General features: G+C 37.2%; 2 protein-coding genes across 2 annotated transcripts; one reads left to right on the top strand and one right to left on the bottom strand.

Moving 5' to 3' along the window:
• The first annotated feature begins 1,484 nt into the window (after positions 1 to 1,484).
• Positions 1,485 to 15,509, top strand: LOC148305126 (trichoplein keratin filament-binding protein-like). The gene is made up of 8 exons (XM_088267185.1): positions 1,485 to 1,687; positions 3,183 to 3,293; positions 6,115 to 6,297; positions 8,717 to 8,861; positions 10,075 to 10,362; positions 11,091 to 11,252; positions 11,880 to 12,071; positions 13,770 to 15,509. Exons 1-8 carry the CDS (start codon positions 1,485 to 1,487, stop codon positions 13,980 to 13,982), a joined length of 1,497 nt encoding a protein of 498 aa, XP_088123311.1. The 3' UTR covers positions 13,983 to 15,509.
• Positions 15,510 to 15,648: 139 nt separating this feature from the next.
• LOC148305125 (uncharacterized) lies at positions 15,649 to 22,450 on the bottom strand. Its single transcript, XM_088267235.1, has 5 exons — positions 22,281 to 22,450; positions 21,993 to 22,146; positions 19,074 to 19,274; positions 18,186 to 18,351; positions 15,649 to 17,158 (listed from the first exon to the last, which is right to left on the bottom strand). The coding sequence occupies exons 1-5, from the start codon at positions 22,289 to 22,291 to the stop codon at positions 16,389 to 16,391; spliced, it is 1,302 nt and encodes a 433-aa protein (XP_088123361.1). The 5' UTR covers positions 22,292 to 22,450; the 3' UTR covers positions 15,649 to 16,388.
• Positions 22,451 to 22,958: the final 508 nt, after the last annotated feature.

Raw genomic sequence — 22,958 nt, 5'->3', positions numbered from 1 at the left:
GAACGCGCGTACATAATTAACACAACGAATTAACGTCGCTAATATTCACATATCGCTCACTCCTTTCAAGAACGTCATAAATCAAAAATCGTCAATTTTCAGTTGTGCATTTTTTCGGAATGCTTAGAAACTGTACTATATCCCAGCAAAAGCGGCATATTTTTAACTTAATATTTACCCGCTGCAGGGCAGAAAATGTCATTTTTGCATTTTGAAGAGAAGGTATTGTTTAATTACTTTTTTTAAATATACAAAATTTTTTTCAAATGGAGAAAAAACCTTCGGGTTTTACCTAAAAAGATCTGTTCCACAGTAAAAAGATCAATAAGTGGCTTGATATTTATTTTTAATACATTGTATTATATTTTTAAAGTTTAAAAACGTTCTCCTGAAAAATCAAGTTTTTTTTATTTTTATGACGTTCTTGAAAGGAGTGCGCGATATGTCAACATAGATGAAAAAGAATATGGAAGTCTGGGCAATTACGGGGCTTACGACTGTCATAGGCTGGTCATAAGTGTTTATCACTTTACACATGTTTAACATTCACCACTACCCAAATTCTTATATATTTATACAGTATACAAAACATTTATTTTAAAAATTCTTTCAGACTCTTTTCATTCTTAATACATTCAGGTTGTTCTGTTAACACACTTCCGACGGGAAAGGTATTTCTACCCGTTCGGTAATAATTAAATTAATTAAAGTATAAAGTTTGTCCGCCTCCGTAGTGTAATGGTCAGCACGCTCGGCTACCGTTCTGGAGGTCCCGGGTTCGATTCCCAGGGGGGGGTCAAATAAATGTAAGTGATTTTTTCACTCTAATATTTATTCAATATTACCCTGGACTGGTACCAGAAGCGGCTGATCACTTTTCCTTCATGTGCAAACGATCAAGATAACACTGCGTTTATATGACGCAGTGCCCTATGCACCATTGGGTGCGGATAAGGGTTTATAATATAATTATAATACAAAACATTTATTTTTGAATTATTTCAGACTCTTTTCATTCTTAATACATTCCGGTTGTTCTGTTTACACACTTCTGACGGGAAAGGTATTTCTACCCGTCCGGTAATAATTAAATTAATTAAGTATAAATAATTAGAAAATAAAATAAATTAAAAACAGAAGTAAAATATCTGTCAAGGAGTGTAAGGGCGGGAAGGGTATTTTTACCTTCTGCGCCGGCCTCATTTCAGAGTCAGAAAAGAAGGAATTATTTATTGTTTTTATATGAATATTATGTACCACAATTATAATTCTAGTTCTACTTATAATACCTATACCCTTATACCCTTTACAATGACCTAAATTATATTGTATACCCACAAACAGGCCATGCCTTTGTGGGATCTTTTTTTGTATTTATATTTATATTTTATTCATATTTTTTTTGTATTTGAATTTATGTCATGTAATGCAAAAGAATTTTAAAAAAAAGAAAAAAAAAGTGATCACATTTTGATTGCAGGAGCATGCGGGCCGGGCAGGAGGCCGCGCGAGACGCGGCGCGGCGGCGCGCGGCGGCCGACGCGGCAGCCGCGTCGCGCGCGCAGCTGGCCGCGTACTGGGCGCGCCACCGCCCCGCGCCGGGCCTGCCCGCGCGCCGCGTGCCGGGCCCGTGCGAGCGGGCGGGCCGCGACGCTGCGGACCTGGCCGCCACGAGGAGAAGAGAAAAGTGTGTATCATATTGTTAATAACTAACTAACTAACCATCGCGCCGCTTCCCCTCAGGGGTAGGCAGAGAGAATAGAACACCACACCACTCTGTCTTTGCAAATATTATTAGCCTCTTCTACGTTCATGCATCTCCTCATACATACCCGCCGATAATTAAATAATAAATATTTGTGAATACACTGGAATATGAAAGTCTGGGCTCACGACCTTTCATTTGATGGTTTAAGTGATCACTCTATACTTCTTCTTCTCCTTTAGTCTTCTGTCTGCCACTGCTGGATATAAGCCGCTTCCATAAAATATGAAAATTGTAAAAATGTTAAAATATTATCCTGACTAGAGGGCTGATCACCTTTCCTTCATGAGTTTACGATCAAGATAACACTGCGTTAATATGATGCAGTGCCTTATGCATCATCGGGTGCGGATGGGGGTTTTAAGTTAGCTGCAAGAAATATACAAATATACATATGAAAATATTTTTATATATATAAGTACATATTCTAAAAAATATCCAATACCATAGATGGGTCTTGAACTTTGATGTGTTACTTGAGCCCAGTACAAAAAAAATTATTTAGATCATGGTATCGATCGAAGTATCGTGACAATACATAAGTGTCACCTGTCAGGGAAACAATGAATCATGTCGATACGTCCATTATTGTAGACCAAATACGGATCTAAATATTTTTTTGTACTGGGCTCAAGTAACACATCAAAGTTTAAGTAGCCCCGTTCTACGGTATACATTCTTTAATCTCCGGCACTCTACCAACTGTGTGTAAAATGCGGCTTTGAGCGTTTCCCGCAAACAATTTGTTATTATTTTTTGACATCTCATCAAAGATGAAGAAGAATATGGAAGTCCGGGCATTTATGGGGCTGACGACCGTCATAGGCTGGTTTAAGTGATCACTTTACACACGTGTAACATTCACCAATTCTACCCATTATTGACAACCACACTACTCAAATTCTTGGAAGTTCTGTATATACAAACCAATTTAGAAACCTTGAAGTTCTAGTGATTCAAGAACAAGGTGATTCTGGCGTTTCTCATGTGTGTGATTATAATCCAGGATTCGGACCTCACATACTAATATAAGAGTTTCTGCTTAGTAAAAAGCTTCTTTACATCTCACCAATAGATGTCTCTAGTGAAGTTCTAGTGATTCAAGAACAAGGTTTCTAAATTGGTTCATATATACAGAACTTCCAAGAATTTGAGTAGTGTGGTTGTCAATAATGGGTAGAATTGGTGAATGTTACACGTGTGTGTAAAGTGATCACTTAAACCAGCCTATGACGGTCGTCAGCCCCGTAAATGCCCAGACTTCCATATTCTTCTTCATCTTTGATGAGATGTCAAAACATAATACGAAAATAACTCCTGTAATTGGAGATAATCCAGATTTTGTGAACAAGTATTTGGACACAATCAAAATGTTGTAAACAATGTGTTAAGCGACAGGTTTCGTATTCGATTACAGAAATCTAGAGGAGAGAAGGAATAAATTAGCAATGATGCTCTTCCACGAAGATATGGAGCAGAGAGAAGAACTAAAGCTGTATCAACTAGAATTGAAGATGCACAAACGAAAGTGAGTATAATTTATTTATTTTTAAGTCATCACACTATGGGGAACGTGTGTTTGACTCCACACGTCTCCATTTGTTGCTCCTCAGAAGCTGCGTTTTAAAAATGGATCATAATGTAATAAATAGACTAACTTGATTTTCACGTTTTTATATTCACAAATTTAATTAAGGTTACAAATTTTGTAACGACTATGCACTAATGTAGAATATTGAAAGCTGTCCCACCGCATGCCCAGATCTGATACAGAAGCATCTAGGCTTCCTGACAGATCTGCTCTTGCTAAGCAATTTTTTTTTAACTAAGTTGCGAAATTTATTAAAAATGTGAAACTATATTTAATTGTATCCTGATTTTACTGTGAATTTACATTTGAAAGCTTTCAATATACCTGTCACTGCCAATCGAAATAAATACAAGATTGTAAGTCCATCACCAAATTTTCTATAAGTACCCAGTGTAGGCAGTAAAAGGGATTAGTGCAACTAGTCAGCTAGATCCGATTCCAACTCGTTGTTGGCCGGCACAGCAGACAGACATGGAACAACAGAACTAATGTAGAATGTAGCGGAAGTTCACGCTGATGGCAAGATTACGAGAGAGAATGTACCTTGCGACGTCAGTACTTTTAAAGGCGTGGTGACGTCACGCTGGTTCGCGATGGCGCGGTGACGTCGCGTTCATTTGCATCTATGGTTTGTCATCATCGATTCGTCTATGGTGGTCGGGGCCGAATGAGGCACCACAATATATTCCATGGACCGATATGGTCAGCAACGCAAATGTGCTCCAAAGAGCAAGAGCTCCAGGGAGACAGTTGCTGACTGATATCAAGGTCCGGAAGGTGTCCTATCTGGGGCATGTGTTGAGAGAAGAGAAGTACAAGCTATTGCACCTAATCATAAAAGGCAAAATAGAGGGTCGACAAGGTGTGGGCAGAAGGCAGATCTCCTGGCTCCGGAATATACGAGATTGGACGGGGATCAGCACCGTCGAGGCGCTGTTTAGAGCTGCCCAAGACAAGGACAATTACTCTTAAGTGATAGTCGATGTCAGGGTGACCTTATATGACACGCAAAGAAGATTTCACCATATACATAATTACAAATTACAATAATGTGCCCTCACTAAGTTTTCCTGTGTCAAAGGCACATTTTTCAATGCTTGTTTATAAAATTTTATGTAAGAAAATATATTATGACATGCAATTTAATGTGATATGGCCGAATAATGTGATCATATTTATTCACTTCCATTATTCATTTATGATTACCTCTTTTTTTATTTAGTTTATATTTTTAACGACTTTATGGATAAGGGAGGGATAATGTGAATGATGGATGTTTGAATGGTGAAATTGGAAAATTATGCATGGCTGAGATAAGCATTATAAATGAAATTAAGAAAGGTGTGTTAAGATGGTTTGGACATGAGGAACGAATGAGTGAAGAAAGAACGGTAAAACAAATTTATGAGGCGAATGTAGTTCTGTAATTTTGAGGAAAAAGGAGCAGAGGAAGACTGTGGAAAACTTGGCATGATCAAGTATTTCAATTGCTTAAAAGTGGTCGAACAGGAGTTGGAATAATCAGCAGATATGGATGAGGATATGCATGAATGCTAAGAGGCGAAGATTGTTTGCAAAGACAGAGTGGTATGGCGTTCTGTTCTCTACCTACCTCTGCAGAAATTAGTGTAATGATTAGTTTGTTATAAGCATGCCCATTGCAGTTGTTGTAGCCGATCGAGGCGTGAGACGTCTATCAACCAATTCGTCTGGAATACACAGCTCTTTTAGATACACTGGAGCCATATTACGTATTGATTTATCCATGAGAAGGCAGAGTTTATACTCTACCCTTTTAAAAAAGCATAACCAGTCCAGTTTGTGAAGTAGTGGAGTGATCTGACTGAATTTAGAAATGGGATGTGGAAATTGTTTTTACTTTTAGTTTTAGGTATCTTATGAAAATAATACTAATAATAATCTTTATTCCAGCTTGACTATGTGGTGGGTGCAATACTTAGTCAGCCATATATGTTTTACAACATTTTTTTTATAAAATGAAATTAAAAATAATAAACAAATAAAAATAAAAATAAAAATAATGAGAAGAAATGGCATAAGAAAATTTGGAGAGATGTAGATGAAGATAGATGTAGATGTAGAGAGCTAATCTTCATTCTTCAGCGAGCACAGTGCATTTGTAGCACTGTGCTCCAGTGCCGCCACATCGCTCACTCCTTTCAAGAACGTCATAAATAAAAAATCGAAAATTTTGAGTTGTGTATGTTTTCGGAATGCCCAGAAAATGTACTATATCCCAGCAAAAGAGGCATATTTTTAACATAATATTTACCCGCTACAGGGCAGAAAGTGTTGTTTTTGCATTTTGAAGAAAAGGTATTGCTTAATTTTTTTTTTAAATATACTAAATATTTTTCAAATGGAGAAAAAACCTTCAGGTTTAACCTAAAAAGATCTGTTGCACAGTGAAAAGTTCAATAAGTGGCTCGATATTTATTTTTAATACACTTCATTATATTTTAAAACTTTAAAAACGTTCTCCTGAAAAATCAAGTTTTTTTATTTATGACGTTCTTGAAAGGAGTGAGCGACATGTCCAGCCCCCATCTGTGCTCCACAAGCCGCTTTATGATGAGGTTGGAGCTCTTCATCAGCCACTCCCGGAAGTCTGCCGCTCGGTGCCTTAACAGGCCATCCCAATGTGGTAGGCGTGCTGTGGCAAACATACCACTCGCGCTGCAGTGTCAGGTTATTAATCTGACAAAATATAAAATTAGTTTTGTATTGTGTGTTTCAGAACCTTTTTGGACTCGGTGCCGATTTCAGCCCTTAGAGAAGTGAATCTGGGTATAAAGGCAAAAGAGGAAGAACGGAGGAGACAAGAGGCCGAGATCATGCTGTACCACCAATGGAGAACCAGCCAGCCCGTCATCAGAGAGTATGAGAGAAAGCAAAGGCACGGGGCACTCAAATCTGCATGGTAACTATTAACAGAAATGTCCTCTATTTTTAATTTAAGTTTCACTAAGTAAAAACCACTATTTCTCAAAATCTATTGTGACACGTGTTTTGATGCATTCCGCATCATTTTTAAATACCGTATTAGGTTACCGCAGCTTAGTCTAAATTTTAGATTTGTACCCTTAGTTAGAACTTGAAGATTGGGTAGGAGCTGTTTCTTATTTTTATTTCATTTATCGGTGCATATGCCAGCAAGGCCTTTACATATTTAATACAATATAGTACGGAAAATAGTGGAACGTGACACAATAAAAATAATAAACATAGCATATTATTACAAATCTTTTTTTTTGTAAATCCTAGGGATCTGTTTGTGCCTCCGTATGTCGCTCTTGGGATGTTGACTCCCAGCTGTATTTCCATCTTTTCGGAGACCCACTGCCTGGGGGTCTGCGTCCTTCAGGGTTATCTTGAAGGGCGATATGTGGAAGTCTGTCTTCTGATATTCTGTTTATATGTTTATTCCAGTATTGCCTTTGTTGTCATCCTCACCTCACGATATCCTCCGTCTTACACATGCTCCGGATGTCGGTATTTCTTATACTTATTACAAATAAGTACAGGAAAAAGGAGAAAAAAAAGACACTCAAAGCTATCGCAAGCACATTACATTCACATGTCGCTCAAATTCAGGGACATCAAACACTGCTGTTTGAAATAGGTGAAACCAGTGCTTTAGATTTTAAGAAGCAGAGTGGACGCTGTTGAAATGCGATCCCTCAGTCGAATGTGTGGAAAATCATTGTATGACAGAATTAAAAACGAAGACATAAGGAAGGAATGTAAGGCTGAACAAGGAATAATTGAAAAGATTAGGAAGAGTTCTTTACGGTGGATGGACATGTGGAGCGAATGGATAACGAGAGAATGACTAAGAAAATATATGTGGCAAATGTAAGCGGGAAAACGGAACGAGGACGACCGAAAAAGACTTGGCATGATCAGATCAATCAGAACTTGAAATCTGGCGGTTTCAAAAGTCTGCGTAGTCGGAGGGCATGTATGAATGACTAGATGTATGGATGTGAAGGAGGCGAGAAGTGTATGTCAGGACAGAAGAGTGTGGCGTTCCATCCTTTCTGCCTACCCCTGCGGGGAAACGGCGTGATGGTAGTAGTAGTAGTAGTATATATTTACTTTAAGTAAAACTTAAATTGGAAATGGATAGATTTTACTACAATGTAAAAATATGTTCTCTCTTTAAACACCCATCCTCCCACACAATGAGCGTCTTCTTCATTGTACCTGACTCTTGCTTCTCGAATTTCCTCAACTACTCTTTTCCGGCAATATCATCTGGTTTTCCTGTTACAATTAAGGGTATTATTGAATAAATATTAGAGTGAAAAAATCACTTCGACAAACTTGGCCCCCCCTGGAAATTAAACCCGGGACCTCCAGAACGGTAGCCGAGCATGCTAACCTACACTACGGAGGCGGACAAGTTATAGATCCAATATTATCTGAGTGTGGAGTAAGCCTGTGATCCGCAGACTTTTTCCATTCAAGGAACACCTACCAAATTAAGAAATTGCAGAGGTGCATATTTACCATATTATGGTAACATATTTAACATATTATGTTTAAAACGAAATGTGAGCCTACTTAACTGGGCACAGGCAATCAAAATTCGGAGCGATTATGTTATTTTCACAAAACTAGACTTTTTTCCGCGGCACACCAACTAATCACCACGGTACACCAGTGTGCCGCGGCACACACGCGGCAGAATAATGGAGTAAGCAACAAACTTATCTAATGCATTATAACCTTGTACAAGGATAGCTTGTGTGCATAATAATAAATGGTTTATTTTCATCTTGGTTTAGCATCTCTAAAGGTGTTTTAACACCTTAAGGGGTGGTTATGGTGGGACTGACCAGAGCCATTTCTTTGTAATGTAATACGTTACGATGCGAGCATAGTCTATAGAGTATAGTCAGTACAGCGAGCTGAGCACTCCATCCATAGTCGGAGCGCTTGCCGCAAGCGATGTTTTTATTTTTATTTATTTTTATTTTTTTTTAATTTATTGGCAAAGCACCCAATTTTGGGTGATACCTGCCATACTAGTGATTTTACTTAAACAATATATTTTTTTTTTATTGATTTTTTTTGGGGTCACACGCTTTTGCCATACTTTTTTATATGTTTAATGATCGCACCGTTAACATTTTTGGAGTTGATTGACAATAGGTGTTGGACATTCAGCGGGAAGGACAAACCCTCCGACCGAATGTCCTGAATGAATTCCGCGAGCGATGTTACAACGTTATATTACAACGCAATGCTCCAGTCAGTCCCCACCTTTACAGGGAAAACAAATCTGTTCACAATTGTGTTCTTGTCCGTTAAGCATTCTCCATTTTTGTTTTCAGGATGGAGCAGATAATAGAGAGTGAGAAATGTAGGAAGCAGGATGAAGAAGAGACAGCGAAGATATTACAGGAGAGAGATAGATGTTTGAGAAACCAGATAGAGAGGGAAAAGGAAGCCATGCTGATGAAAGAACAAAGGATGAAGGTGAGATGAGACTCTCATATTGTTTCAAAATCAATTTATTCAATAATTAACATATCGTAGTCATACAGGAGAAAGTGACCAAGTGCATTTTGTACAAAAACATGATCATTGACTATTTGATATCTTACTAGCTTAATATTGCCCTGAAAAACATCCCAAAGGGTTTTAAACTTGTAAGTATAATATATTGACTTGGTAAAAATGACTAACTGCACTGATGATTATTTTGTTGCCAAGAAAACGTAATGGCCCTTCTGAACATTTTACCTTTTGTTAGTTGGTCACTTTCTCCTGTACGACTACGATATACTTGTACATGACAAACTAACATTTAAGGCGTATATATTAAAAAACCACAAATTACAAAGTAAGTAAAAAGACTCTTGTTAAAGTTGTAGAAGAATTCCGCTTCGAAATACCCCCTTAGACACATGGAAAGATCAATATCCGGTGTGATATTGTTCAGCATAGCGGTAGCTCTTCTTACAAGCTTAACCATCAGCAGGTTGGTCCTATATACAGGAATATGAAACAATTTATGCCTACACTGTCTTAGGTAACTATTGGAGACATACAGTCAAATGATCCGGATAATTTCAGGATTATCGATCATACTGTGCAACAATCGATAAAAATGTGTAGTAAAATACACCTTCTTCTAGTCTCTAAACTGTTGTTGCCAAGCATACCCTGGAGAAACTCAGTAATATAACCTAATATAAAAAAATAAGTGTAACTATAATAATAAAATAAGACCATAAAAAAGTATATATTTGTTCATTTGACGAATAATTTATAATAAATTCTAATAAAAAATTCCAAATGGCAACTGGCAAGCTCAGTTCGGCTGTTCATCGCATCATCTTATGCAACAAAAACATGTGGAAACATGCGAGCATTGCTCCAGTGACCTTTTTCTAATACTAATCCCTATCACTAATTCTAATACTAATCACTGCCTACACCGGGGTACTTCTAGAAAATTTAGTGGTGGATTTACAAACTTTATTTATTTAGATTGGCAGTGACAGGGATATTAAAAGATTTTAAATGTTAATTCACAGTAAAATCGGGATACAATTTTGTTTCACATTATCTATAAATTTCCCAACTTATTTCATAAAACAAACGAAATTTTTTGCAAGAGAAGGTCTGTCAGGATCAGATCTGGGAATGCGGTGGGACAGCTTTCAATGACCTTTCTCTCCTCCAGGATCTCCAAGCGGAGCTGTGCCAGCAGATATCCGATCTCCGCGAGTCGGAAGACGCAGCCGCCTCGCTCAAGCGGCAGGAGGAGGCAGAGTCGCTGCTGCTGCAGGAGCTGGTGGCCGCGGGCGGGGTGCGGCGGGCGGCGGCGGCGCGGCGGGCGGCAGCAAGGGGGGTGGTCATCAGCAACATGGGCATGCAGGCCAGGAGGCTGCGCGAGAGGGCGCGCGAGGCTGAGAAGGACGTCCAAGCGGACCTGATGGAGATGGCCGCCATCGCTGCAGCTGTCCAGAAGGTGTGTATCTAATTTATACTGCGTCTAGATTGATAATTACCAGCATACTCTAAAAATTACCGTTTTTTGTTCTTCCTGACCTCATCCCAACTTATCATCTCTGTAGACTTTAGTCCATCTCTGTAGTGTAGTGGTCAGCGCGTTTGGCTACCGTGCTGGAGGTCCTGGGTTCAATTTCCTGGGGGTGGAGGGTGAAAATAAACAGTGAATTTACACTAATAGTGTTAATTTCAATTTCAATATTACCTTGGACTGGTCCCTGAAGCGCAAGTGATGACCTTGCCTTTGTGTATGTAATGATCAAGATAACGCTGAGTCAATATGATGCAGTTCCCTATGCACTACATTTTGAGTGTGTCCAAATACTTGTTCACAAATGTGGATTATCTCTAATTATAGGAATTATATATTTTTTTTAATTGCATTTTAATGTCTTCAAATTTTTTTTATATCTGTAGAAAGGTTATTGAAGTACTTGGTTCCCAAATATTCAAAGTTCTGTTGGAATTGTTTGGTATTGCATTTTGGTATTGTAAAGTCATGATGGTATCTCGAAGAGTAGATATATACATATGTATGGTTATGTTATCTTCAAGGAAGCATGTCTGTAATGATACAGTGTTGTATAATAAAATTACAAAGTTGTTATTTTATTATACAAAATGCAGTTCCACCAAGAAATGTCAGTACAAAACTTAGATACAGTATTGATTTTGTTATATCTGTAGGACGTACAAAGGGAAGAATCCAGCAGAAGAGAGTGGAAGACAGCACTGGACAGCGCCCTGGAGAGTCTGGAGAGGCAGAGACAGCTAGAGAGGAACAGACAGAAGCACCTAGACTCTCTGATGGACGGAGAGGCTAGAGCTATATTCTCCAAGCAAGAACAGGTATGATTATCAAATATTTTATCATTTTGGTGTAGGTCTTGTGGCCCATTTTTAAGAGGGATTAGCCTCCTGCGATGTCGATTCCCAGCTGTCAATCCATCTCTTCGGTAGTCTACATTGGAGTTGGCTGTGCAGTGCAATGTAGGGAGTCTGGATGGTTCTATTTTCCGCACATACCATACCATTGTCTTCTTCGTTGTCTTCCCCACCTAACGACATCTGATGTGGCTACATCGTAGAATGCTATGCATTCCATGGATCAAATGGTCAGCAACGAAAATGTGCCCCATAGAGCAAGAGCAGGGAGACAGTTGCTGACTGATATCAAGGTCCGGAAGGTGTCCTATCTGGGGCATGTGCTGAGAAGAGAGAAGTACGGGGTATTGTATCTAATCATAAGGTAAAATAGAGAGTGGATGACGTGTGGACAGAAGACAGATCTCCTGACTCCAGAATATATAAGATTATACAGCGATCAGGACTGTCGAGGTGCTGTTTAGAACTGCTCAAGACAAGGACAAATACTCTCAAGCGATAATCGACGTCAGGGGGACTTGACATGACACACACAGAAGATTCTCAGTTGAAGAGTTAGAAAGCCAGGCGATAATGAATATCCGTTTTCAGAAGTGGCAAGAGGAGCATATGGCCCGGCAGGCGCTACTGGATGAGGTCCTTTCCACACTACAAAGTCAAGTGAAGTGCAAATTGGAAGAAAATAAAAAGAAACAGCGAGAAAACATAGTGGATCGGGAGCTTATGCTAGCTCAAATAGAACGGGCCAATACCGAGATGCAAAATGTTGAGAGATTGAAAGAGGTGAGTTAGCATAACTAACTATCTAACCATCATTATAACCATATAATTTTTTTTATTTTTTATGAATTACCTAACGTCCAAGTGACTCTGATATCTAGCTATGGCTTATACAACGCCGTTTATCATGTCCCTGCTTCAACTTTATAAGTTTCATAGCCTATGCCTACTCGTGAGTGGATTTACTCTTAATGTTTAAAGTTACTATAATTTCATGTAATTCATGAGTGAAAATTCTAGGCAAAAACACTCGCTCCATATTTATTTTGATTTGGTGTTTTATTTGTAGTACTCCAAATCCGCCTCCGTAGTGTAATGGTCAGCATGCTCGGCTACCGTTCTGGAGGTCCCGGGTTCGATTCCCAAGGGGGGTAAAATAAATATTAGTGATTTTTTTCACTGTCATATTTATTCAATATTACCCTGGACTGGTACCTGAAGCGGAGGCCTGATCACCTTTCCTTCATGTGTAAACGATCAAGATAACACTGCGTTTATATGACGCAGTGCCCTATGCACCATTGGGGTGCGGATAAGGGTTTTATTATTATTACTCCATAATTTAATTTATAATTTCAAATCAAACACTGATTTTTTGGATCTACTAAGTTTTATATATATATTATTTTTAAAACATCAAATTATAACATATAATTTGTGAATTTTTTTTCGCCTTGTTAGGACATTAGTTTAAATTACTTAAAAAAAATGTAGTACTTAGTAGACCCTAAAAATCAGAATTTAATATTTAATATTTTAATATTTAATATCAAACTGCTTCCCCGCAGTGGTGGGCGTAGAGAATAGAACGCCACGCCAATTCATCTTTACAAACAGTCTTCGGCTTTTCCACATTCGTGCATCTCCTCACATACCCAGCGATTATTCCGATTCCTGACCTGATCACTTCAAAGTATTTGAAATACTTGATTGTTCCAAGTTTTCCTCGGCTTCCTCTGCTCTATTTCCAACTACATTCGCCTCATAATTTCTTTCTTCACTAATTCCTTCAACATGTCCAAACCATCTCAACATATGTTTCTTAAATTTTATTAATAATACTTATTAATTAATACTTCCGACTCTCCGATCCATAACCGGGGCTGACGACCGTCATAGTCTGGTTTAAGTGATCACTTTACACACGTGTAAAATTCACCAATTCTACCCATTATTGACAACCACACTACTCAAATTCTTGGAAGTTCCATGTATATTAACCAATTTTAAAACATTGTTATTGAATCACTAGAACTTCACTAGAGACATCTATTGGTGAGATGAAAAGAAGCTTTTTATTGAGCAGAAACTCTTTTATGAAGCCTATGACGGTTGTCCACCCCGTAAGTGCCCAGACTTCCATATTCTTCTTCATCTTTGATGAGATGTCAAAAGATAATATGAAAATAACTCCTGTAATTGGAGATAATCCAGATTTTGTGAACAAGTATTTGGACACACTCAAAATGTTGTAAATAAATTTTGTGTTCGTGTAAGCCAGCATTGATTTTTGTTCTTTTCCCATGCGCCATCTATCCACATTAGCACTGATATACTAAGAATTTTGTCGTAGCTGCAGGAATATGGCAAGTAAACACAGTACGAGACAACTCCTAGTCGGCGTCCTAGCAAAGAACGCAATCCTAGAGTTATCTCGTAGTTGGCAGTCAACGTGTTAAACTCAAATGCTCGTTCTTTCAGAAGTCCAGAGGCGATTTAAACAAGATATCTTCACTCCAAGTGGAGATGAAGCAGTTGGAAAGGAAAGAAAGGGAAAACTGTGAGAAGAAGCAGAGGGAGATGGAGCTCCGAGAGGCGGCGAGGGAAGAAGAGAGGCTGCGGAATGAAATCATTAGGCTGCAGAGAGAGGGTAGTTCCTACCAGATGCATCGTAGACAAAGGTTCTTACTGTGACCAAAATAATCAAAAGACACATTTTGAACGGGTGTTTTTTCCGCCTGCGAACCGCTGGTGACGGGATTTGATAATTGTGTACATATCGTAGTCGTACAGGAGAAAGTGACCAAGTACATTTTTTACAAAAACGTGATCATTGACTATTTGACATCTTACTAGCCTAACTAATATTGCCCTGAAAAAAATTCCAAAGGATTTTAAACTTGGAAGTATAATATATTGACAAGTTAAAAATGACTAACTGCATTGATGTTTATTTTCTTGCCAAGCAAAAGTGACTTAAATGGCCCTCCTGAACATTTTACGTTTTGTTAGTCGATCACTTTCTCCTGTGCGACTACGATATTTATTTTAACCCCCCCTAGGATCAAACTCAGGACCTTTAGCATACTACACTATGACAGTTTAGCGTGATCAAATTTACGCGCAACGTGTTCACGCACCGATTCAAAGAAAGATGGACAAAAGCACAAGCCGATCCAAGCCAATGATCGTTTTAAAACGCTAACTGACGTATCGGACGGTAAAATTCCGTGTAGTGCACAAACGCCCTAAGTCAGGTGTGTGTTTTGACCTCCACCGAACCCGGGAGACTGACTCATCGAACCCCTGGGGTTTTCGATCGAACCCAGGTTAAGAACCACTGGTTTAGACCTTAACAAAGAGATTGGTACATAATATTCATATAAAAGCATTAAATAATTAATTTTTTTCTGCCTTTGAAATGGGCCCAGCGCAGAAGGTAAAAATACCCTTCACGACCTTAAGCATCAATCGACCGAATGGGTAGGAATACCTTCCCCGTCCTAAGTGTGTTAATAGGGTATTATTACAGAAACATATCAAATAAAACCTAGCATATCGCTCACTCCTTTCAAGAACGTCATAAATCAAAAAACTTGATTTTTCAGGAGAACGTTTTTAAAGTTTATAAATATAATACAATGTATTAAAAATAAATATCAAGCCACTACTGAACTTTTTACTCTGCAACAGATCTTTTTAAGTAAAACCTAAGGTATTTTCTCCATTTGAAAAATATTTAGTTTATTTAAAAAAATACCTTTTCTTCAAAATGCAGAAACAATACTTTCTGCCCTGTAGCGGGTAAATATTAAGTTAAAAATATGCCTCTTTTGCTGGGATATAGTACATTTTCTGGGCATTCTGAAAACATGCACAACTGAATATTGACGATTTTTGATTTATGACGTTCATGAAAGGAGTGAGCGATATACCTCTATTGGTCATAAGAACTTTGATAATTATGCAACAAAGTTGTACAACCTGCTTCCACTATCCATAAAGTCATTAAATAACAAAGTATAAAAGGGCTATTCATAAATGGATAATGGAGGTGGGTAGATCTGAAATAGATCGCATCATTCGGCCATGTCGTATTTGATTGCATTTTCAGTTTTCTTTCATATAATTTTATAAATAAATATTGTAAAATGTGCCCTCGGCACGGGAAAACTCAGTGGGGGCACATTAATGTGATTTGTAATTATGTGTATGATAAAATAAAAATAAATAAATCATATATAGTTATAATTCAATCACAGTATTGTCACATATTAATAAAAATTTCTTTGAACAATATAAACTAATATTATTTTTTATAAAAATGTTACAATTTTGTAAGGAAAATGAAAAATAAATATTTGTCCACAAAAAAACTTATTTTATTTCTTGTAATATTTTCCGTGGAATACATTAAACAAGTCATCAAGTGTATAAATATTCTTCTAACCCTTATCCGCACCCACTGGTGCATAGGGCACTGCATCGTATTGACGCGGTGTTATCTTGATCGTTACTTACACGAAGGCAAGGTGATCACTCCTGCGCTTCAGGGTCCAGGGTGATATTAATAAATATTAGAGTGTAAAATTACCAATATTTATTTTCACCCCCACTGGGAATCGAATCCGGGACCTCCAGCACGGTAGCTAAACATGCTAACCATTAGGATACGGTATTTATTACTCTATTTTTTTATATATCGCTCACTCCTTTCAAGAACGTCATAAATCAAAATACTTGATTTTTCAGGAGAACGTTTTTAAGTTTAAAAATATAATACAATGTATTAAAAATAAATATCACGCCACTTATTGAACTTTTAACTGTGCAACAGATCTTTTTAGGTAAAACTTGAAGGTTTTTTCTCCATTTGAATAATATTTAGTTTATTTAAAAAAATAATTAAACAATACCCTTTCTTCAAAATGCAAAAACAACACTTTCTGCCCTGTAGCGGGTAAATATTAAGTTAAAAATATGCCTCTTTTGCTGGGATATAATACATTTTCTGGGCATTCCGAAAACATGCAGAATTGAAAATTGTCAATTTTTGATATTTGATGTTGTTGAAAGGAGTGAGCGAAATATACATTTTATTTAGTGACATCTTGAAGCCTTTCTTTGATAGTACCTCTGCAACGCTTGGTCTAACACTTCACCAACTGTTCTCTTCTTCCAGATGTCTATTTTAGGCTTGACTTCTTTCACTATTTCCTTTTCGACCGACTTCTTGCTTTCCGCTTCCTTCGTTTCCTTTCCGACACCGTTTTCTTTCGAGGAACTCTTCACATCGTCTGGTTTCTTGAACCTACCCTTATCATCATCACTTTCCTTTGTTTTATCAGTGTCCTCCTTTGATTCCGTCTCATCTTTCATTTTGGATTTACCGAGATCCGATTTAGTGTTGCCATCGTTTGTTTTGTCTTTTTTATCAGTTTTCTTTTTCTTTTTATCAGCGTCATCGCCATCTTCGTCACTCGAACTAGTTTCATCAATGGAGAAATCGGAATCTGCATCGATGTTCGACTGCATATGCACCCTCGATTTTTTATTGAGCTTGATATCGTCCAGATTCTTTCTGGTTTCTTCTGCGTCATCACTGTCGGATTCATCTTTATCCTTACTGTTCCCCGTATGCTTTCTTTTTCTGTACGTTCTTTTTTCTTTAGTTTTGAGTCTGTCTTGTTTTTCTTTTGGTTGTTTTGCTTCTGTATCCGAGTCGCTGTTACCTTCTGACGATGTCGGTTCTTCTGATTTGATTTTCGATGGTCCTGGTTGGTTTTCGGTTTTTGTTTCGGGCTTTTCTGTGCGAAGTAGAGCTTTTTCTGGCCTTAGCTTTTGTTCATAGAGATGTCTGTAAAATCCACCTAGAAAAAACGAGAAAGACAGTGTAATATAAAACAATCTAAAGAATTTAAGGTAGTCACATGATGAAATTCTCAATATATTAAACAATTCATTTTGATATAATGAAAAACTAGCATCCGAAATCCGGAGCATGTGTAAGACGGAGGATATCGTGAGGTGGGGACGACAACGAAGGCGATACTGGAATGATCATATAAACAGAATGTCAGAAGACAGACGCAGACCCCCAGGCAGACCTCCGATAAGATGGAAGACAGCTGGGAGTCAACATCCCAAGAGCGAAATGCGGAGGCACAAACAGATCCCTATGATCTACAAAAAGAAGAAGAAAAACTAGCCATTCATATCCGTTTAATGCCAAACGTACATCATTTTTCATACAGCATCATTTATAGAAATTCCATTATAAGGTCAAACTTCTAACAGTTTTGGTGAATTCCAGCATTAAATTATTCACACATGATTTTGATTGTTGATTACACGAGGGCAGGATTATCAGTCATGCATTTCAAATCCTGGTTGATAAAATATAAATATTGTAGTGAAAAATCACATATATCATAGTCATACAGGAGAACGTGACCAAGTGCATTTTTTACAAAAACGTGATCATTGACTATTTGATATCTTACTAGCTTAATATTGCCCTGAAAAAGATCTCAAAGGATTTTAAACTTGGAAGTATAATATATTGACTAGTTTAAAATGACTAACTGCATTGATGTTTATTTTCGTGCCAAGCAAAAATAACTTAAATGACCCTCCTGAACATTTTACGTTTTGTTAGTTGGTCACTTTCTCCTGTACGACTACGATATATATTTTAACCCCCCTGGGATCAAACTCAGGACCTTTAGCATACTAATACCTTAGTTTTACTTAGTAAATACCACTATCTCTTAAAATCTATTGTGACACAAGAAATAAGAAATAGTGGTACATACTGACAAACTAAAACATAAATTAAAATGGATACATTTTACCACCAAGTGACTGCCGAATCAATTAATAAAATTATTTTTTTACCTAAATCTGATTGTTTGGTAACGTCACCGATTTCTTCCAAGTATTTCTCTCTTTTCTCTTTTTCCTCCTCAAGTTTCATCTCCTCCAGTTTCTTCTTGTAAGACGACGTCACAAACGCTTCCTTATCCGCAAACTTGTCACCTTCTTCTTCTCTTTCTTTTTGCACCTAAAATCCGAGTTTTTAAAAAAAATATAAATAAAAATAGAAGGTCAACGAGGTGTGGGTAGAAGCCAGATCTCCTGGCTCCGGAATATACGAGATTGGAGTGGGATTCGAACAGTTGAGGCGCTGTTTGGAGCTGCCCGAGACGGGGACACATACTCTCAAGTGATAGTTGACTAGGGGGGCTTGACATTACACTTGAAAAATAAGAAATTTCTCACTCAGATGCTTAGCAGTGACCGGCGAAACCTTCTAAATAGGTACTCCCTTCTTAGCCATAAATAATGTGAAAAATAATATGCCGTATTTAACAGACTGAGACACATATTAACCGGATCCACGCGGCTCGCATAGCCGTATGTGTTTTCACAAAACATGCCCCAAACGCGGCTGACATAAGCGCATGTGTTTTTTCTTTGCTCCAAGTTTCAAACCTCAGTTCAACTTGGAGGGATTTTGTCATGGTGTGAAACTTTGGATAAAATAATATGTCAATCCTTGGCCTTATGACATCTGTTGAAATATCTGACTAATAATTTGTAACATCACAAGGATAAATAAAGGAAGAGATCCCTGATTTTTCTTGAGGTCGATAATTAGTCCGCGCCATAATCATGCCCTATATCTGTCTCACTCTCGACGCTGCGCATCGCCAGTGGGTAAGAGGTAAAAAAGTGTATCTTATAGTCCGTAAAATACAGTTCAAAATGTATTTATGGCTATACCTGGCGTTCAATCCTTCTCTCATTCTCGCGTTTTCTCTTCTCGGCTGTCTCCAGCAGCTTCTCAATGTACTTTGGTTTCTTATCTTCAGTTTTGGCGGATGCTTTTAGCAGTTTCTTCTTCACCTCCAAGTCATCGTACAGCTCATCATACTGGTATACTGTCGGATCTTCTTCTAAAGCTTTCTCTTGAATAGCCAAGGCCTGCCAGAAATGAAAACAGTCCATATTTTTTATTTATTTACAACATTTTGAGTGTGTCCAAATACTTGTTCACAAAATCTGGATTATTTCCAAAAATATGGATTATCTAGTACTAGTGATTCAAGGACAATGTTTCAAAATTGGTTCATATATATAGAACTTCCAAGAATTTGAGTAGTGTGGTTGTCAATAATGGGTAGAATTGGTGAATATTACACATGTGTAAAATGATCACTTAAACCAGCCTATGACGGTCGTCAGCCCCGTAAATGCCCAAACTTTCATATTCTTCTTCATCTTTGATGAGATGCCAAAAAACAATATTTATTTATTTTTATTCTAAAGCTTGAGATGAAGTGTGGAGGCTTCCAAGGTTCATATGGCATGTATATTATATAACAAACAATAAAATAAACGCTTGAATAATGCACAGTATTCCTCACATTATGACTGCCGAATCTTTTAACTAAATTTAGTCCTTTTTCATTAATTGATTTGACAGTCATTTTGTGGTGAAATCTATCCATTTTCAATTTATGTTTTACTTGGTGAATATCACTATTTTTTGCAATCTATTGTGACACGTGTTTCGATGCATTCTGCATCATTTCCAAATACTGTATGTGAAGCTAAGTCCAAACTTTAGAGAAATAAAAATAAGAAACGGCTACTACCTCCTCTTCAATCTTTAACGTCCCAAGGATATAAATCTAAAATTTGGACTTAGCTTTACATACCATGTTTGAAAATGATGCGGAATGCATCGAAACACGTGTCGCAATAGATATTAAGAAATAGTGGTATTTACCAAGTAAAACTGAAATTAAAAATAAATTTAGTCCACTTGATCTGATCAAGAGCAAAGTACCTGTAGGAGATCTCAGACTAATAACCACACAAGTAAAGGGTGATTTTTTAGTAGCTATCGGAATTTTAAAAAAAAAAGCACATAAAATTCAGATAAATGCATGAAATCTTTATTTGAATCGATAGTACGGTCCATATAATTTAATGTTTGAAGATTATTTCATTCAAATGTTGACCGCGGCTGCGCCTCAAATGGTCCATCCGCTTAGTCCAATTTTGGCATACACTTTCCAACATTTCGGCCGGTATCTCTGGGAGTTTAATCGACCCACTGAAGCGGCTATTCGGGCTATTGTGACTAAATTTCGCACCAAATTTACATTGTTGGACATACCGACATACAGAGCTACCAATGTATCCAGAAAAAGTTACTGTTTGGTGCGGATTGTGGGCTGGTGGCATTATTGGACTGTACTTGTTCAAGGATGATGCGAATCGCAATGTAACTGTGAATGGTGAGCGCTACCGTGAAATGATATCCAACTTTTTTTTGCCTAAAATGGAAGAACTTGACTTGCATGACATGTGGTTTCAACAAGACGGTGCCACATGCCACACAGCACGCGAAACAATGAACCAGTTGAGAGGCAAGTTTGTTGAACAGTTTATTTCACGTTTGGGACCGGTCAATTGGCCGCCTAGATTGTGCGATTTAACGCCTTTAGATTATTTTTTGTGGGGCTATGTTAAGGCTCATGTCTATGCTAACAAGCCCGCTTCGATTGACGCATTGGGAGAAAACATTGAAGCATTTATTCGTAAGATACCGGCCGAAATGTTGGAAAGTGTATGCCAAAATTGGACTAAGCGGATGGACCATTTGAGGCGCAGCCGCTGTCAACATTTGAATGAAATAATACCATTAAATTATATGGACCGTACTATCGATTCAAATAAAGATTTCATGCATTTCTCTGAATTTTATGTGTTTTTTATTTTTATTTCAGATAGCTACTAAAAAATCATATGTACATACATATGATTTTTTAGTAGCTATCGGAATACTATGCCAAACGAATCTACAATTTGAATGTAGTCTTTTTGATCTGACCAGGAGTACAGTACTTATAGGAGATGTCAGACTAATAACCACACAAGTATATACCAACTCACTGACTGTGTAATGCATAGTATCGTTCATAATATACCAAACGAATCTACAATTTGAATGTAGTCTTTTTGATCTGACCAGGAGTACAGTACTTATAGATGTCAGACTAATATACCAAACGAATCTACAATATCAATCTAGTCAATTCTGACCAGGAGCACAGTAGTTGTAGGAGATATCGCTCACTCCTTTCAAGAATGTCATAAATTAAAAAATCGACAATTTCAGTTGTGCATGTTTTCGGAATGCCTAGAAAATGTACTATATCCCAGCAAAAGAGGCATACTTTTAATTTAATATTTACCCGCTACAGGGCAGAAAGTGTTGTTTTTGCATTTTGAAGAAAAGGTATTGTTTAATTAGTTTTTTTAATATACTCAATATTTTTCAAATGGAGAAAAAACCTTCAGGTTTTACCTAAAAAGATCTGTTGTACAGTAAAAAGTTCAATAAGTGGCTTGATATTTATTTTCAATACATTGTATAGAATTTTTAAACGTTAAAAATGTTCTCCTGAAAAATCAAGTTTTTTATTTATGACATTCTTGAAAGGAGTGAGTGATATCCGACCAATATACGCACAATAATGTACCAATACACTGATAGAATCTTTGTGCTATAACACAGTATGCGGATCCCAGGCGACAATGACCTTCCTATTCACTCATTTTAATTTGCGGTCAAGTTATAGTCAGCGACATTCATACATAAAATATTTATGTAAATAAATACATTCTTACCTGTCTTCTAATCTTTTCTCCCGTCGTCACCGGTTTCTTTGCAACAATCTTACCGCCATCATCGGAATCGCTGTCATCCCCGAAAACGTTTTTCGATGTGAAGATCGGCGGAGGTTTCTTATTTCCCTGTTTGTCGGGAAGAATGAGACCATATCTGTAAAACAAACAAAATAAACAGTTTCATATAAAAACGCTCACGTTATTTAAAGAAAGATAAAGCCACGATAAACAATAATACAATAAGTTATTATGAGCAGTGGATGCTAAGGTTTAAAAATAAAAACTTACTGTTTAGCCATGATTTTTCAACAATTTAACACACAGAACGAGTTAAAGAATTAAGGAGACAGTTAAAAATACGTATAACAGGTTCACATTTAGTTAATATTTGAAACAGAAACTAAAATATTGGACTGCTAATTTAAGTCACGGTTTTCGTTTTTTGACGTTTGGATTACAGATTTCTTCATTACCGACGGACACAATAAATCTGCTTTATTATCCGATCGATGTCGTATCTACTATACAATAGATGTCACTTTTCGATATTGTCAACTTATTCGATTACAATGTTTTTGATCATTTGAAGAAAAATTATTGTAAAAATCAGGCAGCGCTTTTTTTTATTATTTTATTGTTGGGAATTCGTTATTGCCCCAGCAGTTTTATTTTCATACGCAGAAATAAAGAATAAAAGTATAATTCATCTATTGAAACATACGTGGCGTTACTGTAAGCTATATCAAAATATTATTTATTCCATTATAAAAAGCAATGCGAAAATATTTTTTATGCGTTTATATCTTGAATTTTGTTATTTATTTTTCAATATCATAACGCTTGCTTGTATGTACAAAATAAAACTTAGATGAAGAAGAATAAAGAGGCCTGGGTATTTACAGAGTTTACGACCCGTCGTAGACTGGTTTAAGTAATCACTTTATCAGTGATAGGATCAAATAATTT

The sequence above is a fragment of the Brachycentrus maculatus genome, unplaced genomic scaffold (assembly GCF_059751285.1).
Source record: "Brachycentrus maculatus isolate JH-2025_06_01 unplaced genomic scaffold, ASM5975128v1 h1tg000285l, whole genome shotgun sequence".
NCBI classification, from domain to species: domain Eukaryota; kingdom Metazoa; phylum Arthropoda; class Insecta; order Trichoptera; family Brachycentridae; genus Brachycentrus; species Brachycentrus maculatus.
Note: the sequence above shows the minus strand (reverse complement) of the source record. Positions and strands in the feature narration are given on the sequence as shown.